Raw genomic sequence first — 18681 nt, 5'->3', positions numbered from 1 at the left:
AATTTTTTTCTAAATCAATTCATTTTCTGTAAAATAAATGGAGATTAAGTAAATATGTTATTTTCCTTTTTTCACATTTTTCGATGCTTATTTTCTATCTGCTTTCCGTGCACACTCAAAATTGATATTTTATTTCCACAAAAAAATAAAATAAAATAGATATCTTACATGTCAAATCTTGGAAAAATTAATTACTCTTGTGGGGAGAGCTGGAAATGTGGCTGTCCTTTTAAAGAATTTTTCCCCGGAAAATCTTTGACTTTTTAAATTTACCTTTGCTCCTCCCTCTCCCTCTGTCTCTCTCTCTGCATATATATATGACCGGCGAAGCGGCAGACGAAGGTTGCATTCAATGGCGGCTTCCACAGCGGGATCCTCGCTGCCCCTCCGATCGCGAATCCCCTCCTGCAAATCCTCCTGGCCCGACCACCGGCCGAGCGGCGCGGCGGCCCTCGCCGCTCGCGGCGGCCGCGGTCGCCCGGGGCGGCGCGCCGCGTCGCTGTCGATGGCGTCCCCGAGGGAGGAGAGCAGCAGGGCCGGGGCGAGGAGCGACGTGTTGTCTCAGGCGCTCGTGCTGAACAGAGCCCTCGAGGGCTCGAGCGGCGGCGAGAATGGCCACAAGGACGCGCACTTGTTGCCCAGTACGGAATCGGCGCCGTCCCCCCCTTTCGATTTTCATAGTTTGCTTCGATTACGGTTATAAAAGAGCTTCCTTTGTCGTTCTTCTGATCCTGTGTTCGTCAATAGGGCCTTTGTCTTCGGTGCAGAGCTCCAACCCCAACTCCGGCGGATCTCGCCTGCGGGTTGCTTACCAGGTAAGATATTTGTCCGCACGACGTTGATGTAATCCAAAGTCCAGCTCGTTTTTTATTAATTTATTCGTTCGTTTGAATGTCTCTTCGGTCGGTAGTTAATGTATTGGCAACGTGCTGCAGGGAGTTCGCGGCGCGTACAGCGAGTCTGCGGCGGAGAAGGCTTATCCGAAGTGCGAAGCAGTGCCGTGCGAACAATTCGACACCGCTTTCCAGGTGAGCCTTTCGTACATATATTTTTGGAATTGAGTATGTCTGTTGAATCAAGGAAACTGGTCAAGGCGAGTTATTTGCATGTCTATTCTCTTGCTCGCCGGTTATCGCGAAGCTGATGGCATGCGGAGTGGTTGGGGTTAGTTGGTAAAGAGAAGAAATTATAAACAATTGTTTTCTGAACTCATAAGGAGGAATTCTGCGTACAGATTCATCTTGAAACAGGAAAGAGGAAACAAATGGTGTTAAGGATGAAAGGATTATGGTTATGCTTTTCCTTTGGCCTCTCTGGCTTGACTTTATCGAGAAATATTACTTTTTTAGGCCAAGATCCAATGTCAAATCAACAACAGGTCTATAGGAACTTTTCACCAAAAGCCTTCCTGGTAGATGAAAATTAACCATTGGAAACAGAATCTTCTGGCTTTGTCGGTGCTCGAAATACAAACAATGTAAAACTATGAGTTAGATGAATATCTAATAGAGGACTTCACAGATTTCTCCATGGTGGGATGCTCTTGTGGTGGTGCTCGTTTAATCCCATGCACTAGTGCGAAGTTAGAATCTACCCAAGAGAATCCTGATGGATATGCTTGGTGCCAGGGGTTGGGGCTCTCCTGGCGCCTCTTAGGGATTTAATTCTCACAATCCTACAACGGGCGCAAGTAAAGATCGCGTGGGTTTACCCCACAGCCATCAGAAAAATAAAAGTACTTCACGCAGACTTTGCACATTTATTGGTCTCTTACTTTTCATGGTATATAATTGCTAGAGAGTTGGTAAACCTTTGTGAACAGCCAGGGCTATGGACCAAAAACAGAGTTAGTCTTGTGTATAGATTCCTCAGTTTTTCCTTCTTCTATTTCTCCCTGCAGGCTGTTGAAAAATGGCTAGTGGACAGAGCAGTTCTTCCAATCGAGAATTCTTTAGGTGGAAGCATTCACCGAAATTATGACCTGTTAATCCGGCACAGGTTGCATATAGTCGGGGAAGTGAAGCTTGCAGTAAAGCACTGCTTATTAGCGAATCATGGTGTTGAAATTGGAGATTTGACTCGGGTTCTTAGCCATCCACAGGTACTAATGCATCGCTTATTGATTGGCTTCCCCTACTTTTAAGTGAAAATTAATTTTTATATGCGTTTTCCATTTTCAGGCTCTTGCACAGTGTGAGCACACGCTGACGAAGATGGGCCTAGTCAGAGAAGAAGTGGATGATACTGCTGGTGCTGCAAAGGTATAGCCTGTAATTTTAACTAAAGCTACTTATTGTGGCTAAGTCTTCCCTCCCTCTGAACAGTCATGTATCTAGGGTTGGTGATTATTTCATAATTGAAGTTCTTGGGTTTCATTTTCATTCTAGAAAGTCTCTATAAAAGTTGAGTGTGTGAAAGTATCGATCTAGATCTCAATTTGACCATAGGAGGGTCCTGTCTATAATATTGTTGTGACTGTCTACTCGTTTGATTATGTTATGCTTTAACTGTTTTGGTAGATCATCCTTGTTGAGGTTCCAAATAATAAAACATGAAAAGTTCATCTGTCATTGTATTGTGTTCAATGATAAACTGGAAAGTTTCTGTCTCTGTAGAGTCTAAATAGAATTGCAACGTGAATGATTTGATTTTCAATCAACTTGCAAATCCCTTTAAGGTGAATTTAATTGGGTTAGATATGAAATGCATTTTCCTTATCCAGTCATGATATCGTCTCACGTCTGCTCTGCTGAATTTTCGCATGCACCATAGATCATGATGCACTGCTGTCAGGTTTACCTTAGAATTCTCAGGGTATGTGGCTAGAGCAGTCTAGGATACCATCAATATTTGGCGTAGATATCAATACGTTTAGCAGTTTTAGTTACTTGAAATGCATGGCCATTTTCTTGTTCTAACTGGCTTGTAGTTCCTCTGAACTTTCAGCATATTGCTTTCCACAATGTAAAAGATGCAGGGGCCGTTGCTAGTGCTACTGCAGCCAAAATCTATGACTTGAATATACTTGCTAAAGACATTCAGGTTTTTATCTTACTTTTATTTGTCACTACTTGGTATGATTGCTGAAATATCTCAAGTCCATTCTGTAATCTTTTGCCTTTAATAAATAGGATGATTCTGATAATGTTACTCGATTCCTTATGCTGGCGAGGGAGCCCATTATTCCTGGCACCGATAGGCCCTTCAAGGTTACTCTTGGGAAACTATATTTACGTACTCTTTTTTTCCCTTCAAGTCCATTCTGTATTCTTTTGCCTTTATGGACTATTCATCTTTCACTGTTCCTTTTGCTACCCCAACTTCTGCTAAGTACTAATGATATTCCTAATGGCCTCTCAGACAAGTATAGTTTTCTCACTGGAGGAGGGTCCTGGAGTCCTTTTTAAGGCACTTGCTGTTTTTGCTCTACGGCAAATCAACCTTACAAAGGTAGTCTTCATTTTCCTTTCCAGAAGTACCATCAAATTATTTGGATTAATCTGTGATGCGGCTTGGACAGATTGAAAGTCGTCCCTTGAGGAAGCAAACTCTGCGAACACCTGATGATACCAGCAATGGTGCTCCGAAGTAAGCTTCTTAAAATATTAAGCTGCATTTACTATTGAAAAGACAGACCTTGTAAATTTATGGCTGTTTAACTCTCTCCTTGTCGTTGTGGCACTGTGCACCACTGCAGATACTTCGACTACCACTTCTATGTTGATTTTGAAGCGTCCATGGCTGATGTAAATGCACAGAATGCCTTGAGGCACCTTAATGTATGCATAATTCCTTTCCTCTTCAAGTTTAATACTTCCGGGCTCTCATCTTTTTTATGCTTTAATGCAATTCCTTCACTGGCAGGAGTTTGCTACATCCTTGAGAGTTCTGGGGAGCTATCCAGTTGATACTAGCATGATCTGAGAGGGCCACTACCTTGATACGGGTATGATTTCACAAGTGAACACTGACGAATTCTTTTTCCCTTGATTTTTGGTGTCAAATGATTGAGTTGTTTGATTCAACTTCTATGTACCTGCTAATTCACCTATCCAATGAACTACTTAATTAGACACACAAGTTGAAGACCCACACGAATCCTACTCCACTATGTTGAATTTGTGTGGGAGTCATTTTTATGCGTGGCAAAGTCGTGGCAATTATTTATGCAACTAGGTTGGGGAAGGGGGGGTGGGCTAGTTATGTGATCGTCAAAAGTTGACGTCAGATTCATTTCAGGAGATCCTTCCTGTTACAATTCTCTTAGCCTCTTTGTCATTTCAATACTGATACCCCTCAATAGCACCAACAGTTTGATTTTTCGGGTGCCTTGGGATTCGGGCTGTATTTTTCGTTGTGATACTTCTTCTTTTAATGTGTGCACGGCATGGCGATACTTTTTTTTTTCCCCTTAAGCATTTTTTTGATGGTAAAATTCATTCCCTCTTTTGCAGGCTGTTGGAGGCTTTTGCGAGACGCACGAGAAGTGGTTAAACCTTCATTTGATCTCGAGGAATCTTATTCTGTCTATGAATTTGTCAGGACAAAGGCTGCGGTTATCGTTTTTGTTTATAATTTCGTCAATGTTCTAATAGGTTATTATATTGAGAGCGAAAATGTTAATAGGTCTTTTGTGATTGTCTGAGCCAAAATGTTAATAGGTCTTTTGTGATTGTCTGACTTTTTTTTTTTTGGTCGAATGTGATTGTCTGACTTCGAAAGGTCAATAAGAATAAGATTATTTATTCTTTACAATTGCTGGCTCCCATCCCCACTGCATCTCCAAGAAAATTTCTGGCTGGGAAGTTAGACAGGAAAGATTCCAACGCTGAGGGAGGATTCAACCAACGAATATGTGCTTAGCCAAGAACAAAATGACTCTCTCTCTCTCTCTCTCTTCCAGCTAGAAATTTTCTTGGATTCATATTTCATACCGAGACCATGCTAATGCTACAACTATAAATTGGATTGATACTGAGAAAACTGAGTGAAACCGGATCCAGTGATCTAGGATGTAAAGCCGAAGGTACTTCCTTCTTTATTCCTTGTGATGGGGAGCCTCCAATCGAAAACTGTTCGTCCCGGTCCCAAATCCTTTGCGGGTGACTGAGGCTGAGAGAGGTTTTGGAGTGAAAACCCAGATGACGACTTTCTAATAAGATGTTCACGTGTAAACTCATTTGCCTTCTGAAGCTGATCTCCAGGTTTCATTTGTTCTGTATAGCGTAGTCATTGTACTGGAATCAGCACGAGTACTTTTATGAGTTCAAAGCTTTTGTAGACTATCTTCTTTGCAAAGTAACAAACGTCATATCAAACTCTCTCTGAATCAACACATCGTGAACATTACGATTTTAGCAGCGATTTCTACTTGCGAAAGACAATCAGAGTTATAATAGATTGTCCCCAATCAAAAGCATGCCCCTAAAACAAAACAGATGATCCTTTCACCCAAAGAGCAGAACTAAAAACTGTACTTTCACGAAGGTGCAAGTTCACATGGAAATTGAAGGTACATATATGAAGAGTTGAAGTCTAGGACACATTGCAGTCGCACTAGAATACCCTGAATGCTACTAACATAACACCCCTCAATGCTACGTACTCTCCGACCCGGAAAAGAATAAGAAAAAACACATTTTTGCTAGTCATTGAGAAGAGTGTGAGGGATAGAGCCAGGATGTCATGAATGCCCAAGTAGATCTGACCATCCTTTGGATTTCAGAAACACAAAAAACATCTCTAAGATCCTTTGCAAGAACCCACCTTTGGAGAAATTTTCTCCATTCTTCCTGAGCCGATGAGACACCCGAATGTCTTTCCAGGTAAGCCTCGTCACGCTGGTATTCCGTTCTTTCTGCAGCGCCGCCCCCCCCCTTCTCTCTCTCCTTTACCCCCCCAATCAGCATCATTACTTAGCGCTAGCAGTCATCAGATCTTTAACCAGCTGAAGAATCTCTTTTCTTAATTCAGTAACAGCAGGCGGAGTAACTTGCTCCTCAACAGAAGAAAACCAAAGATCCTTCTTGTTGCTCAATTTAGCAGTTTCATGCCAGCAACATATCGCTCTTGCAGTAGCTATCACATACAACCCACAATCATAACCATTTAGCTGCTGGGGCGAGCTACTACATTGAATGAATTTGGCATCAGATGCTGAATTTGAGCCATTTATAAATCTAACTAGGACTTCGTAGAGTTGCCTGGCATATCGACTATTCATCCCTCGTGAGCTGTCGTGATGCACAAATACACCAGCATCTCTCTCAAACACCAGCAAGCTCCAATGAGAACCACCATCTGCTAGGCCCACATTTTCATTGTCGTTGACTGGGAAAATTACAACTTTCTTACCAGGCAAATCTAGAGGCTCTACGAAATCTTTAAGTCCCTCAACATCAGGGCAGTTTGCTATCCAAAAAGCAATTGAAGGTGGAACCAGTAAAATATCTGGAGAAGGATAGCATGAAGAAAGATAGCTGAAATAGAACTCAATGATACGGTCATTGAGAAAGTATGGACCGCTAAGTATGTCCAGATCCGACCGTCTGAGCAAGACGTCTTTGTAGCTGAGAATCTTTTCATCACCCGAGGATTTTCCCATGATGTGGATCTTGACTGAGACTTCAAATCAATAAACCATGAAGGCGGTTAGGCTGCTGTCGATAAATGTAGATTTATCAGGCAAACAGAAGCCAAAAAGAACAGATGTAGACCTGCCACTTCATTCAAAATAGACAATTTTAGACAGCTAGTGAACTAAAACTATAATCTCAAAAGTGCCAAACAAGTATGGAAAGAATTTCTACCAATGATTGAAAGGCCTAAACTGGCGAACAGACGATCATAATCTTTTAGCTTCTTGCAGTGTTAACTAATATTTCAGTTGCTCGAGCTCTTCAGTAATGCCTGATCGTTGCAAGATAGAAAGATCTCCTTTTCAAATTTTAACTTGGGTGAATTTGCCCTTCATTTTGCCATAGCTACTCCAACAATGAATCATGATTCTATGAAACACCTCTGTAAAAATTCACCCAGCAGTTTCAAATCATTCTCGGTACTGCAGTCCTTTTAAAGCAATCTTATTCCCAATCATAGCATAAGAAGAGACCTAAAAGTTGCACCTTTTCTGGTCAAAGTGTAAACTAGTTTCCTAGAGTGACCCATGACAACCTCAGTAGTTTTAGTTCCAATCCAGAAAACTCGAACTCTTTCAACTGACTTCACTTTCGAGTTTCTACTTCAAATGATGCAACTTTCTCCAACTCGACACTCCTTTTCACACTATCAATTAGGACCCAATTACCAAAGATAATTCCGAGTACCGAAGATCTAATACTTCAGCCCACTTTTGCATGGCTTCTTCCCTCATCTTTCGATTCGTTAACCACGACCGCCATAGAACCTCACAAGTCAACCACATGCCCTTTCTTCGCAGGCTCCGGACAAAGAAGAACTTTCGCCCATATTACTACCATGGGAGAGTCAGTCAGGATTTTCCCAACATCAAATGATGATGAAATCTTCCTACCCATTTCCCCAAAAGACATCCAACCTCAGACACACCTGTGACCACCAGCCTGAACTCCTAATGCCTTCAAAAAAACCACAGACGAAGCCGGGTCACAAACAGCAGACGCAGGCGTGGACACCATGAAGCACCGCCGCGTTCTTCGCTGGCGACAAACTATCAAGAGCAAACAAACTCTCGCCCCCGCCCATCGAATTTGTTCTCCAGAATCCCCCAACTACCAGAGATTTCGTCCACCAAGCAAAGCAAAGCAAAGCAAAGCAAAGCAAAGCAAGTAGGTCAAAGGCGAATTGGGACAGAGACTTACCGGGGCGGCGCGGCGTCACCGGAAAGTGCCGACGCTGGCAAAGAACCCAATTCCTTCCTTCAGATTCTGGTTCGTCGAGCAGAGAAGCAGCAGTTCCGGCAGGGAAGGTGAAGTGGGATTTTCAGGGCCATAAATCAGAATATGGAGGTTTTCATGTCCTCGATTGTAAATTTTCCAGGGCCGAATACGGGGCTTTATTTTTCATTTTTTCATTTTTGTTCCTGGGCCTTATAACCGAACTGGTTCGGGTGGGCCCACTCGAGCGTTGACCATCGCATAAATCGTTGACCCCCCGGGTGATTAAACCAATCGTCATCGCCGTCGTGTCTTTAAAGCGAAACCAACTAAAATTCTTCCTTACCGAGAAGAAAGGGGCGCCCGCCCACCCCACGAAATTACGGTTTTTGCATACGGTCAAGTCACGTGGCTTCTCCCCTCCCCACTCCGCTCGAACGATGCCATGGCGATCGCGAAGTTCTCGTCGCTCTGAATCCACGGCGCTTCCCCTCTCTTCCCCTCGCTCGCCCCAGGCCGAAGCACGGGGGCGTCGTCGCGGCGGTTCCCGTTGAGACCGGCGGAGTCGGTCTAGCACTCGGGATCTGCTGATTCCGTGGATCCACGCGGCGAGGTCAATCTGAGCGCCATCCTCTGCGATCTCTCTCTCTCTCTCTCTCCGCCGGAGTGTCGGAGGGGTTGCCGTTTCTGTTCCCGTCGCGTCCGGAAATGGAGGAGTTCGTCGAGAAGTTGCCGGCCATGGATCTGATGCGCTCGGAGCAGATGACCTTCGTCCAGTTCATCATCCCCGTCGAGTCCGCTCACCGTGCCGTGTCCTACCTCGGCGAGGTCGGCCTCGTCCAGTTCCGCGACGTAAGTGTGCTCCGCTCCTATCCGCACTCGACTCGTCCGATTTATGTTGGAATTAGCATCGGTAGACATTTTTTTTTTTCCTTTCCTTTTTTGGCCGCGGAGAAATTTCCGTCGGGTGGAAGAGAATGCCGAACCTTGCGAATTTTAAGTGAGTTTCTGTCGTTACCGTGGAGTATGCTGATAATAGGAATGATCAGGTTAGGCTACGATGGTCTTGTCCTATGGTTCACGCTTGACGTGATGCTACTTGTGAATTGTTCAGCTGAAAGCTGTGTTGGATGTCAATGAGTAGTTTTGATTTCGTTGGTCTAAGTCGATGCTTTTGGCTGCCTGTATAACTTGAAAGTTTGTGAGTGAGATGAAGCACTACGGTCATGCGGACATGTTTTCTCTATTTATTTTTTTTGGGGTGGGGAGGGAGGGGGATGTTTTATGGTTAGTTCAATTTATTCCCATTGTGAACGAGGAATTTCTGGGTTCATATTCGCTATGGAATTTATATTTCATTTGGCTCCTGAGCCAAGGTATTTAGTGGTAATTATATGTGCACATCCTCTCTGCATTTCTCCGGATAGCCATCACTGCGGTTACTTTCTGCATTTGTGTACGAAGAATGATGTAAAGAATACTACTGAGATGTCCACCCAACAATGTTATTTGTTAATTAGAGAAACTCTTTTGACCTTGTGGATTGCTTGACAATTATTGGATCTTTGGACAACTGTTCGCATTTTTTTCTCTTTTGCAGTTAAATGCTGAGAAAAGCCCTTTCCAGAGAACATTTGTTAATCAGGTATCTTTGCAGCAATGGATTGAGTTCATATTGCATGAGCGACACTTGCATAGAGGCATGGAAACTCAGATAAGAAGAATTGTAATTTCGCAATGTGGGTCGTATTACAAGTTAGTGGAAATTTCAGATAAGAAGAATTTTACAGCTTGCACCTTATTTTAGGTTGAAAAAGTTTCTCATTGGTCATGACTTGTTGGAAAAATGGAACATGTAATATGTTTAGGCTTGTGATAATTAACAACATAGGCGGTGCTTCTTTCTAGGATTCAGCCACTTTACGATCGTATTTAATCGCATTCATATGCATAAGGACCTTAAATATCTAGATAGCAATTATGATGTCCATATCATACATTTATGTATATCCAGTCTCTCCTCTATGCATGGCCTCTGTAAGAATAGTCTCTCCTTTGTGGATGTAATAGGGCAAGTTGTGTTCCCAACAACATGCATTTGTTAAATTTCCTTTTAGCTTGTTCTTATTGGCATCTCTATAGGTTTCTTCTTTTGAAAAGACAAATTTACTAAGAATGGGAAGTTCTTCAATTGGAATGAACTATGGCTCTCAACTTGTGCTCCAAACTTTATGAAGTTCTAATAGAACACAGTTACAATCAAATTAGATGTTTTGGAGATCATAGGAGAAATCTATCTGCAGATTCACATCGTGTGATTTTCTACTTAGGTGAAACGTTGTGGGGAGATGTCAAGGAAATTGCGGTTTTTTAGAGATCAAGTTGGTAAAGCTGGTATAATGTCTCCTGAGAATCCAGTTGTGCAACCAGATGTTGTGTTGGAGGAACTAGAGGTTCTTCTCAGCTTACTGCTTTCCTCCTCTCTTCAACCTTTTTATTCCATCTTACTTGATTTTAATTTCTTAAGGGATGTTCATTGCGCCAGATTTTTCCTGTCTAATTTTAATACTTCTTTGCTTCCAGATTCAGCTTGCTGAACATGAACATGAGCTTATTGAAATGAACTCTAACAGTGAGCGTCTCAGACAATCTTACAATGAGTTACTGGAATTTAAGATGGTATTGCAAGAGGTTAGTCTCATTTTCTTTCAAGTCTTATGGAGATATTCATTTCCTTTCCAGAGAGGCCTTTATCCTTTTTTGATATATCTATATATTGGAGAAATGTCATTTGTCGCATCCTCCTTCACTTTTGTTTCCAGTTTCCACCCATTTTTCCCCTTTTATATTTCAACGGGCATGTGTCATCACTGTTTTGTCATAGATTGATTACTCGGTATTATGGTGCAAATCCTAGCAGTACTAGCTTATCTTGCTGCTCTGCTGTGTTCATAATTGTAATCAAGCTGTGTGTGTGTGGGTGGGTGGTTACTCATTGTCATTTTATATGCAGATGTGCTTTAAAGCATTGTATGTGGAGGAAATAATGGCCTTCCCTGTGGGAAAGCAAACTTGCATATCTTTTTTTTTTTTTGATAACCCAGGAACCCCCCGTACGGCCGACAGCCGGAGGGGTAAACCTGGGGTGACGCTAGCGCAGGACCCACCACCACGGCGCCACACTTAAGAATCCCTAAAACTTGCATATCTTTGTATTTAATCAATCCAAGCTTTGGCATAGGACCTTATTAGCCCTCTGATTTCCGGCTTTTTAGTTCTAAGACTTCTTGATTAAGTAAATACGCCATGTATTAGATAGCCTAATTTTAGATGTGTTGGTTTATCTGAGAGTGACGGTATTTTAGTTGCTTTACATGGTTTGTCCATTTGTAAAGTAAAACACCATAACAAAGTGAGTGTCAAGAGTCAAACTTATGTTTTCAGATTCAAACTTTGAGAACTCTTCCTTTGCATTAATATATATTTCCTTGGGTGATGCTGCCAGGCAGGTGGCTTTCTTTTCTCAGGAAAGAACCATCCTGTTGCAGAAGAGAGAGAATTGGATGAAACTGCATACTCAAACGACTATGTTGAGACTGCTTCCTTACTTGAAAAGGTACTTACTGCAAGTGGCCTCTTGGAAATCTTTGCTCTGCTGTATGATTTATCTTGGATTGCGTTTTTCTTTTCCAAGGAGATGAAACCAGGAACATTGGAACAATCTGGTTTGAACTATATCAGCGGGATAATTTGCCAGACCAAAATACTTATGTTTGAGAGGATGCTTTTTCGTGCGACAAGAGGCAATATGCTTTTCAACCAGGCACCAGCTAATGAAGGCATCATGGACCCTGTAACATCTGAAATGGTTCTTTTCTTTACAACTCTTCCTGAGATTGGTGATTTTTTTCTATTGTTTAGTGTCTTGGAGTTGCCAAACTTTTTTTGCCTGTTTCACTCCTTAAAATATTTTTATCTTTCAAGCCGCTTGGTAGTGTTCTTGCTTGAAAATAGCGAAGAAAATTTTAGCTGGTCGGTAGAACTGTTTCTTCAGCGAATTTTTCTGTTTTAGCATGAGAATCTTTATTTCTCTGACTTATATTTATGCAGGTTGATAAAGTTGTTTTTTTGGTTTATTTCTCTGGAGAGCAAGCAAGGAAGAAGATTAGAAAAATTTGTGAAGCATTTGGTGCAAACTGTTATCCTGTTCCAGATGATATTACCAAACAAAGGCAAATGACTAGAGAAGTGAGTGCACTAATGACGCCAAGAATATGTCTTTCGCTTGCATGATACAGAAATTTTGAAATAAAGTAAATATAGTTTTTTTTTATAATTATGACCTACTAGTATGATCATCCATTGGAAGTTTTTTCCATTAATGCATAATATGTTGATAGATAAAGTTTTTGCCAACTATATCTTGAATGTATAATATGGATGTTGTTCATCCATGTAATTAGCTAGATATCTTAGCCTCTTAACTGTGTAATAACATATGCTCTGTCTTGCACTAACAAAGCCCTTTGTATCTTGTCTGAAACTTGAGGTTCTGTGTTAGGTTTTGTCACGTCTTTCTGAGCTGGAAGCAACCCTGGATGCGGGGATACGTCATCGAAATACAGCCCTTAGTTCCATAAGCCTCCATCTGCCAAAATGGACAAACCTGGTAAGATATGTTTCTTCCCCTTCTTCCTTAATTCAAACCATCAAAGGTTCATTAGCTGAGGCTTTCTTTTCCTTTTCTCCCTTTCTGGTAATCAATTACTTTATTTTTGGTTCTTTCTTAGGTAAGAAGGGAGAAAGCAGTATATGATACATTGAATATGCTTAATTTTGATGTTACGAAAAAGTGTCTTGTTGGAGAAGGATGGTGCCCAATCTTTGCCAAAGCTAAGGTGATTAACATGTTTTATTCTTCTGTTATCCTCGTCTTATCTAGGTTTCTTATGCTTGATTTTAATTTGCATTCGACACTTTAGGTTTTGAGAATTTTAAGGCTTTTTTCTATCCTTGCAGATCCAGGAGGTGCTGCAGCGTGCAACATTTGATAGTAATTCACAAGTGGGCATCATATTTCATACGATGGATGCAGTAGAATCTCCACCAACATTTTTTAGAACCAATAAGTTTACAAATGCATATCAGGAAATTGTTGATGCATATGGGTGAGTTTAATCACGCTTACATCTTTAAGCATATAGAGGCATTTAGGCACTTCGTGATTTTATATAGATCTGTGACTGTTCTAAACTATAACACAACATTTTTGTATGTAACATGTAGTCATATATATTTAACAGATTCATTGTCTTAGGTTCTTCTTGGGTTAAGTAAGTAGATTAGCTTGCAGTACAAATTCTAAGTGTTTGCATTTTGAATTTCTGCATAGGTTATTTCTCTTCTCTTCTGATCCAAAGTGCTTCATACTTCATGATTATATCCTTGTCAGAAAATTTGATTGATTTTGTAATTTGTCTCGTTCAGCTTATATGATTCTTTGACTTTTGAAAGGAGTCCAACTGTTGTATTCCACTGATATTATTTTCTTTTCTGAGGCAGAGTTGCCAGGTATCAAGAAGCAAATCCTGCAGTATACACCGTCGTTACATTTCCATTTCTTTTTGCGGTCATGTTTGGGGATTGGGGTCATGGGATATGCTTGTTGTTGGGAGCTTTAGTCCTCATTGCTCAGGAAAGTAAGCTCAGTAATAAGGTATGTTGTGTCTAAAAGAGTAATGATTGATTTTTTCACTCAAAGATGTTTGTATCTCTAGCTTTTTCAAAGCAATTTAACTTTCGGAATCTCTCCCTCTCTCACACACACCAACACAGACACGCATACACACACATACAACATACGCATACGCGCATGTGCATTCACACGCACAGGGGCTGCTTTATTTGTATACATGCTTGGTTTCACGTTGATTTGATGAATTTCTCATGGTGGATTGCATTTCTGACAGAAACTGGGCAGCTTTATGGAGATGTTATTTGGCGGACGTTATGTTCTCCTTTTGATGTCCCTATTTTCAATATACTGTGGGTTGATTTACAACGAATTCTTCTCTGTACCATTTCACATATTTGGTCGGTCTGCTTACAAATGTCGGGATACTACTTGCAGGTTTGGCTTGATCTATTTGGAAGTTGTCTTTGTATGTTGAAAATTTACTGGATTCTGAGTACAATTGGGCAGCTCATTGTTGTTTGGTCTAAAGTGTATTTTTTAAATTGTAGCCCTACTGGTTCTCATTAATTGTATAGCTCCATCACTACTCAAGATTCACATGCTTACAGCAGAAGCATATTGGAGAAGTTTTTTTCCTCAGTTTTTCCACAATTTCAATTTTGTAGATCTTTTTTCTCTTTGTTAGCACTTAGCTATTGACCAACCTGACAATCAATCAAGCATCATAATGTGTGTGTCGGATAGTCATCATAGTCCTAGTTATTAACGTACCTGTATAGCTGTGAATTGGTTTGGCTTTGGGATCTTGGCTCTTTGCTCTTAGGTTTACTTTTAACAATCGATGTACAACTTTTTATTTTTTATGTTGATCCCTTAAAATTTCTACTAAGATTAATGTTAGCACTTCTAAGTCGCCCAAATTTTTTTTGTACTTTTCATAAATCAAAGTGTTATTTTTTTTTTGTAGGAAACTATAAACTGGCATGTCAGCATGTTAGTTTCTTGATAAATGGACTACAGTTGAACTGGTAGTGCTTTTTCTGGAAATTTTTTTGAAGTTATTGAGGTTATTTTAGTCTGCTTGCTGTGTTCTAGTTTTGGATGCCAGAGATTGGTTGGGAGTTGCTTGAAATTGTTTTCAGAGTAGTATCTTCAAACTGGTGATGGGATTTGACCTCCAGTTCATATCACACTGATGACAAACGGGTGGCAGGGGTTCCAAAATGTGCAAGTGCTAGTTCAAACTATTGAAAAGATACAGGATTTGTTCAAGTCTAGGCGACATTTTTGGATGCATAGTTTATAATGATTGATTTTCTTCAGGTCAATGTAGAATGTTTTAGATATAGATTTTATAGATATATCTATTTCATTATACTACCACTTTGTTTTGATGGAAAATGAAGGGTGCCTGAACTTGTATATGTATTGTACAGATCCCTCTGTTGTTAAAAAAGACCAACAGACTTATATACTCTAAACAAAACATTATGTATTAGGTAGACTAAATTTACATGTCTAGCTGTCATTCATGAGCCATCCCGCTCTTGATTTCATCATATAATCTTTTACTAAGGACCATTTCAAAATTGTGAAGGTTCTTGCTTTTTTTGTTGCATTTGCATATGACCAGATTAACACGATATCTCTGTTTAGTTCTGTCTCATATGTATTCTCATAATTTACTTATTCTGCTTGCTTTGACCAGTGATGCACAATCGGCTGGTTTAATTAAATACCGAGATCCTTATCCATTCGGTGTGGATCCTAGTTGGCGTGGAAGTCGTTCTGAACTTCCTTTTTTGAACTCGCTCAAGATGAAGATGTCTATTCTATTGGGTGTGGTGCAAATGAATTTAGGGATCATTATGAGTTATTTCAATGCAAGATATTTTGAAAGTTCTCTGGATATCAGGTGTGTTTTCCCTCCTCGAAACATCTGTCTCCTTCTCTCCAGAGCTGATGCTGATATCACACTTTCACGTGAGAATATGCTATGCATATACCTTAGCTCATCTAGATACAAAGCATGAGAATATTGAACTCACTTTTATTTTGTTTTAGGTATCAGTTTGTGCCGCAGATGATTTTTCTCAACAGCCTTTTTGGATATCTTTCACTTCTTATTGTTATCAAGTGGTGCACCGGTTCTCAAGCCGATCTTTACCATGTTATGATTTACATGTTTCTGAGTCCTACTGATGATCTTGGGGAGAACCAACTGTTTTGGGGCCAGCGGCCACTTCAGGTATAATGTACTTGCTTTGATTACATTGATGTGTATCATTTATTCTTGTGTTTCTTATTGTCATCACTTATGTGAAACTTTGCAGATCCTTCTATTGCTTTTGGCTCTTATTGCTGTCCCATGGATGCTCTTTCCAAAACCTTTTATATTGAAAAGGCTTCACATTGAGGTACATTACTTGTTAAATGTCTCCTTTTTTCCTTTGTTTTAGCTAATTATTTCTGTTTCCTTCTCTTTTAAGCTTTAATAAATTAAAGACAACTTCCTTTAGGTTATTTTGATAGAAAGAACTAGTCAGTTCATGGATTAATAAAATTGATTTTATCTTTTTCTCCATATATGAGCTTTTCTCTAAAGAACTTGAGGTTTGTGAGTGAAGTTTATGTCTTTATTTGGTTACAGTAATTATCAACTTATAAAATGTTCGATCATATCAAACTGTGGGTGGAGTGAAACATAATTCAGTGTAATGTTGGTTTAAATTTTTTACTGGCATGTGCGACACAAAATCAGTTCCGATGGATTTTATTGTACTCCCAATCCCATCTTATCCCTTGAAGTCTAATGAATGTTGATTTCCAACCAATACATTGAACGCGGGAAAGGAGATGTGGAGAGTGATAGTGTCTCTCCTCTGGAACAGTTTGAAAAAAGGATCACAGATAAATTAGGATGTTTCTTTGTCTAACGGATGTTGTTTCCTTGTCATGCCTTCAGCGATTCCAAGGTCGTACTTACGGGGTGCTTGGTATTTCTGAGATGGATGTTGAAGCAGAACCTGATTCTGCCCGCTCCTGGCAACATCACGACGATTTTAATTTCAGTGAGGTTTTTGTGCATCAAATGATACACTCTATAGAATTTGTCTTAGGTGCTGTTTCCAATACGGCTTCTTATCTTCGTCTTTGGGCTTTGAGGTACGTCTATTTGCCTTTTCCTTTATTTTGAGCCCTCCATTCATATAATGGCGCTGATGACTGTGGCTGCTTTTATAGCTTGGCCCACTCGGAATTGTCGACGGTCTTCTACGAGAAAGTGCTCCTACTTGCCTGGGGGTAAGTTTGGCTTCAATTTCAGGCCTTTGCATTACTTCCGTCCTGCTGGAGAAAGAATGTTTTCACTTATTTTGTTATTCAGCGTATGAGTATGTTCATGATGATTTAGATTTCTGAACTTTTATGTCAAAGTAATGCAGCCTGCCTAAGTCTTGTTGTCCAGTAGCTCAGCAGCTAACCTTTTTTGTGCTCCAAAATTAGAATAGTTTGGTCTGTTACTTAGATTGTGGGGCACTTGTCAATATCATAATGTTTGTGAAGTGGGTTATGTTCTCATATCTTTAGAAAGCTAGGAATTTCGTTCTATTGTTTGCACTTTGAACTTACGTAAATTTAGATTTAACTTTTAATAAAGCAAGTGCAATTTGATCACTGTAGAATCAGCTTGGTCCTATACTATAGTCATGATCCTTCTATTTTTATTATCTAGAACTTGAAACTAATGTTTACATCAAGTCATCAGGAGATGCACCCATCCATATTATTTGATGGAGAAGCTTAGCTTGGTGGGTGCAGGATTTTACATTTAAGGCATGTATGATAAAATTGAATGTACCGAAGTCTTAAGTGCTGAACTTTAGTGTTGACAATTGTAAGTGCTGAACAGGGAATGTAGATTTGTTTGATAATAAACGATCAATGTCGAGTAACAAATAAAGTGCCAAATAGAGCTTAGAAAGATATGGCCGGCACCAACCGTGCTTGGCCCAGCCTAGCCCGCTGAAGTAAATAGGCCGTTCCAGGCCGGGCCCGGTCACCATTTTCTACCCCTGCCTGGTCACATTATCACATAACTTGTTTATCTGTACCTGGTCATCATGTCTTAATGCATATTGGTTTAGAAAAGGTCATAACAATGAAGTAGGCTACCTCTTCGTTTTCTTTTTAGGGTATTGGGCTACCGTATGTCTGATGATGTGCGACAAAGTAATCATAGTTTTGGTTATTGCAGGTATGACAACGTGATCATTCGGTTGGTGGGTATCGCCGTTTTTGCTTTTGCGACTGCCTTCATTCTTCTAATGATGGAGACCCTGAGCGCTTTTCTTCATGCCCTGCGTCTTCATTGGGTAGAATTTCAAAATAAGTTCTACCATGGTGACGGTTACAAGTTTAAACCTTTCTCCTTTGCATTATTAAACGATGATGATGAGTAATCACAAACCTGTTATCCCAATTTTGAGACTTAGGATATTTAGAAAGGAAGGATTTAACTAATGAAACAAGGAGCAGAGAATGCGCCGAAAAATAACGGTATCCCTGAAGTGCTTTTCAGGTTTTATAACATAGTGCTTGATACGTAGTACATTCGTGGAAGATAGTCTTAGTTTCTTTCACCCTGTCAGTATATACGAGGGTCACCTGGAGGAAGTCTATTTCATTCGTCTTTTGCTACAAATTTTTCTTCGAGTAGGATCATCACTTGTAAAGAGGGAGCCATGGAGCTATTTTACCTTACAAATTTTGGCGTCGAGTTCCCTCGAAGTCAGATATGTAAATTTCACTCTGAAGCTAGCTTGGATTTGAGGAAATAAGCAATTTTTATTTCCATTGTTTGCAATACGAGTAATTTCTGGCACGGTGGGCTGTCTGTCTTTGTGAGAACTGTTGACAGTCTACATTGAATAGAACTTCTGATGCGGAAGAGAATGGATGATCGCTCTGTCTATGTTTTTTGAGTTGTTTCAGTGGCTCTTTCCCCCGTATCCTATCTCCTACGTTGTAAGGGAGCTGGTTTCTTATTTCTTATTTATTAGAAATTTTCTATTTACTAGGAGTAGAGTTATACAGGTTGTAGCCCTATAAATACCGACTTTGCAAATTTTGTTG

General features: G+C 40.3%; 3 protein-coding genes across 8 annotated transcripts; 2 read left to right on the top strand and 1 right to left on the bottom strand.

The window, feature by feature from the left end:
* The first annotated feature begins 316 nt into the window (after positions 1-316).
* On the top strand, positions 317-4755 carry LOC115674512 (arogenate dehydratase/prephenate dehydratase 2, chloroplastic-like). 2 transcript variants are annotated; one of them, XR_008816937.1, is made up of 13 exons: positions 317-641; positions 748-815; positions 936-1028; positions 1901-2101; positions 2181-2261; positions 2947-3042; positions 3132-3209; positions 3361-3450; positions 3521-3588; positions 3698-3779; positions 3865-3946; positions 4455-4626; positions 4662-4755. XR_008816937.1 is itself a non-coding variant. In XM_056312941.1 (12 exons), the coding sequence occupies exons 1-11, from the start codon at positions 353-355 to the stop codon at positions 3922-3924; spliced, it is 1206 nt and encodes a 401-aa protein (XP_056168916.1). In that variant the 5' UTR covers positions 317-352; the 3' UTR covers positions 3925-3946; positions 4455-4721. The 2 variants fall into 2 exon arrangements, 1 of the variants encoding a protein (XP_056168916.1); XM_056312941.1 differs by having other exon boundaries at positions 4455-4721.
* A 670-nt stretch (positions 4756-5425) lies between these two features.
* Positions 5426-7997, bottom strand: LOC115674526 (NEDD8-specific protease 1). 4 transcript variants are annotated; one of them, XM_030596949.2, is made up of 2 exons: positions 7839-7997; positions 5426-6624 (listed from the first exon to the last, which is right to left on the bottom strand). In XM_030596949.2, exon 2 carries the CDS (start codon positions 6602-6604, stop codon positions 5912-5914), a length of 693 nt encoding a protein of 230 aa, XP_030452809.1. In that variant the 5' UTR covers positions 6605-6624; positions 7839-7997; the 3' UTR covers positions 5426-5911. The 4 variants fall into 4 exon arrangements, with proteins under 4 accessions (XP_030452809.1, XP_030452792.1, XP_030452785.1 ...); XM_030596932.2 differs by having other exon boundaries at positions 5426-6659; positions 7839-7994; XM_030596925.2 differs by having other exon boundaries at positions 5426-6656; positions 7839-7994.
* Positions 7998-8238: 241 nt separating this feature from the next.
* On the top strand, positions 8239-18430 carry LOC115674503 (V-type proton ATPase subunit a1-like). Of its 2 annotated transcripts, XM_030596897.2 has the most exons (18): positions 8239-8705; positions 9454-9498; positions 10184-10306; positions 10437-10544; positions 11359-11469; positions 11548-11721; positions 11964-12101; positions 12415-12522; positions 12644-12751; positions 12873-13021; positions 13416-13569; positions 13823-13983; positions 15257-15463; positions 15613-15796; positions 15882-15965; positions 16514-16713; positions 16792-16851; positions 17804-18430. In XM_030596897.2, exons 1-18 carry the CDS (start codon positions 8562-8564, stop codon positions 18006-18008), a joined length of 2463 nt encoding a protein of 820 aa, XP_030452757.1. In that variant the 5' UTR covers positions 8239-8561; the 3' UTR covers positions 18009-18430. The 2 variants fall into 2 exon arrangements, with proteins under 2 accessions (XP_030452757.1, XP_056168915.1); XM_056312940.1 differs by lacking the exon at positions 8239-8705 and having other exon boundaries at positions 9481-9608.
* The last annotated feature ends 251 nt before the right edge of the window (positions 18431-18681 follow it).

This window comes from Syzygium oleosum, unplaced genomic scaffold (assembly GCF_021117445.2).
Source record: "Syzygium oleosum isolate NSW1041296 unplaced genomic scaffold, Sole_v2.1 Sole_v2.07, whole genome shotgun sequence".
In the NCBI taxonomy this organism is placed as follows: Eukaryota; Viridiplantae; Streptophyta; class Magnoliopsida; order Myrtales; family Myrtaceae; genus Syzygium; species Syzygium oleosum.
The sequence above is the reverse complement of the archived record's forward strand: the minus strand, read 5'-3'. Positions and strand labels throughout refer to the sequence as shown.

Bases quoted from the DNA above. Each gene is read 5' to 3' on its own strand.
- LOC115674512 (XM_056312941.1), top strand. From the start codon at position 353: ATGGCGGCTTCCACAGCGGGATCCTCGCTGCCCCTCCGATCGCGAATC. The intron at 642-747 runs GTACGGAATCGG...GTTCGTCAATAG, and splicing joins GGACGCGCACTTGTTGCCCA to GGCCTTTGTCTTCGGTGCAG. The intron at 2,262-2,946 runs GTATAGCCTGTA...CTGAACTTTCAG, and splicing joins ATACTGCTGGTGCTGCAAAG to CATATTGCTTTCCACAATGT.
- LOC115674526 (XM_056312942.1), bottom strand. From the start codon at position 7,722: ATGGGCGGGGGCGAGAGTTTGTTTGCTCTTGATAGTTTGTCGCCAGCG. The intron at 6,625-7,631 runs GTTTGTGACCCG...ATTGATTTGAAG, and splicing joins TGTCCACGCCTGCGTCTGCT to TCTCAGTCAAGATCCACATC.
- LOC115674503 (XM_030596897.2), top strand. From the start codon at position 8,562: ATGGAGGAGTTCGTCGAGAAGTTGCCGGCCATGGATCTGATGCGCTCG. The intron at 8,706-9,453 runs GTAAGTGTGCTC...TCTCTTTTGCAG, and splicing joins GCCTCGTCCAGTTCCGCGAC to TTAAATGCTGAGAAAAGCCC. The intron at 12,102-12,414 runs GTGAGTGCACTA...GTTCTGTGTTAG, and splicing joins AAAGGCAAATGACTAGAGAA to GTTTTGTCACGTCTTTCTGA.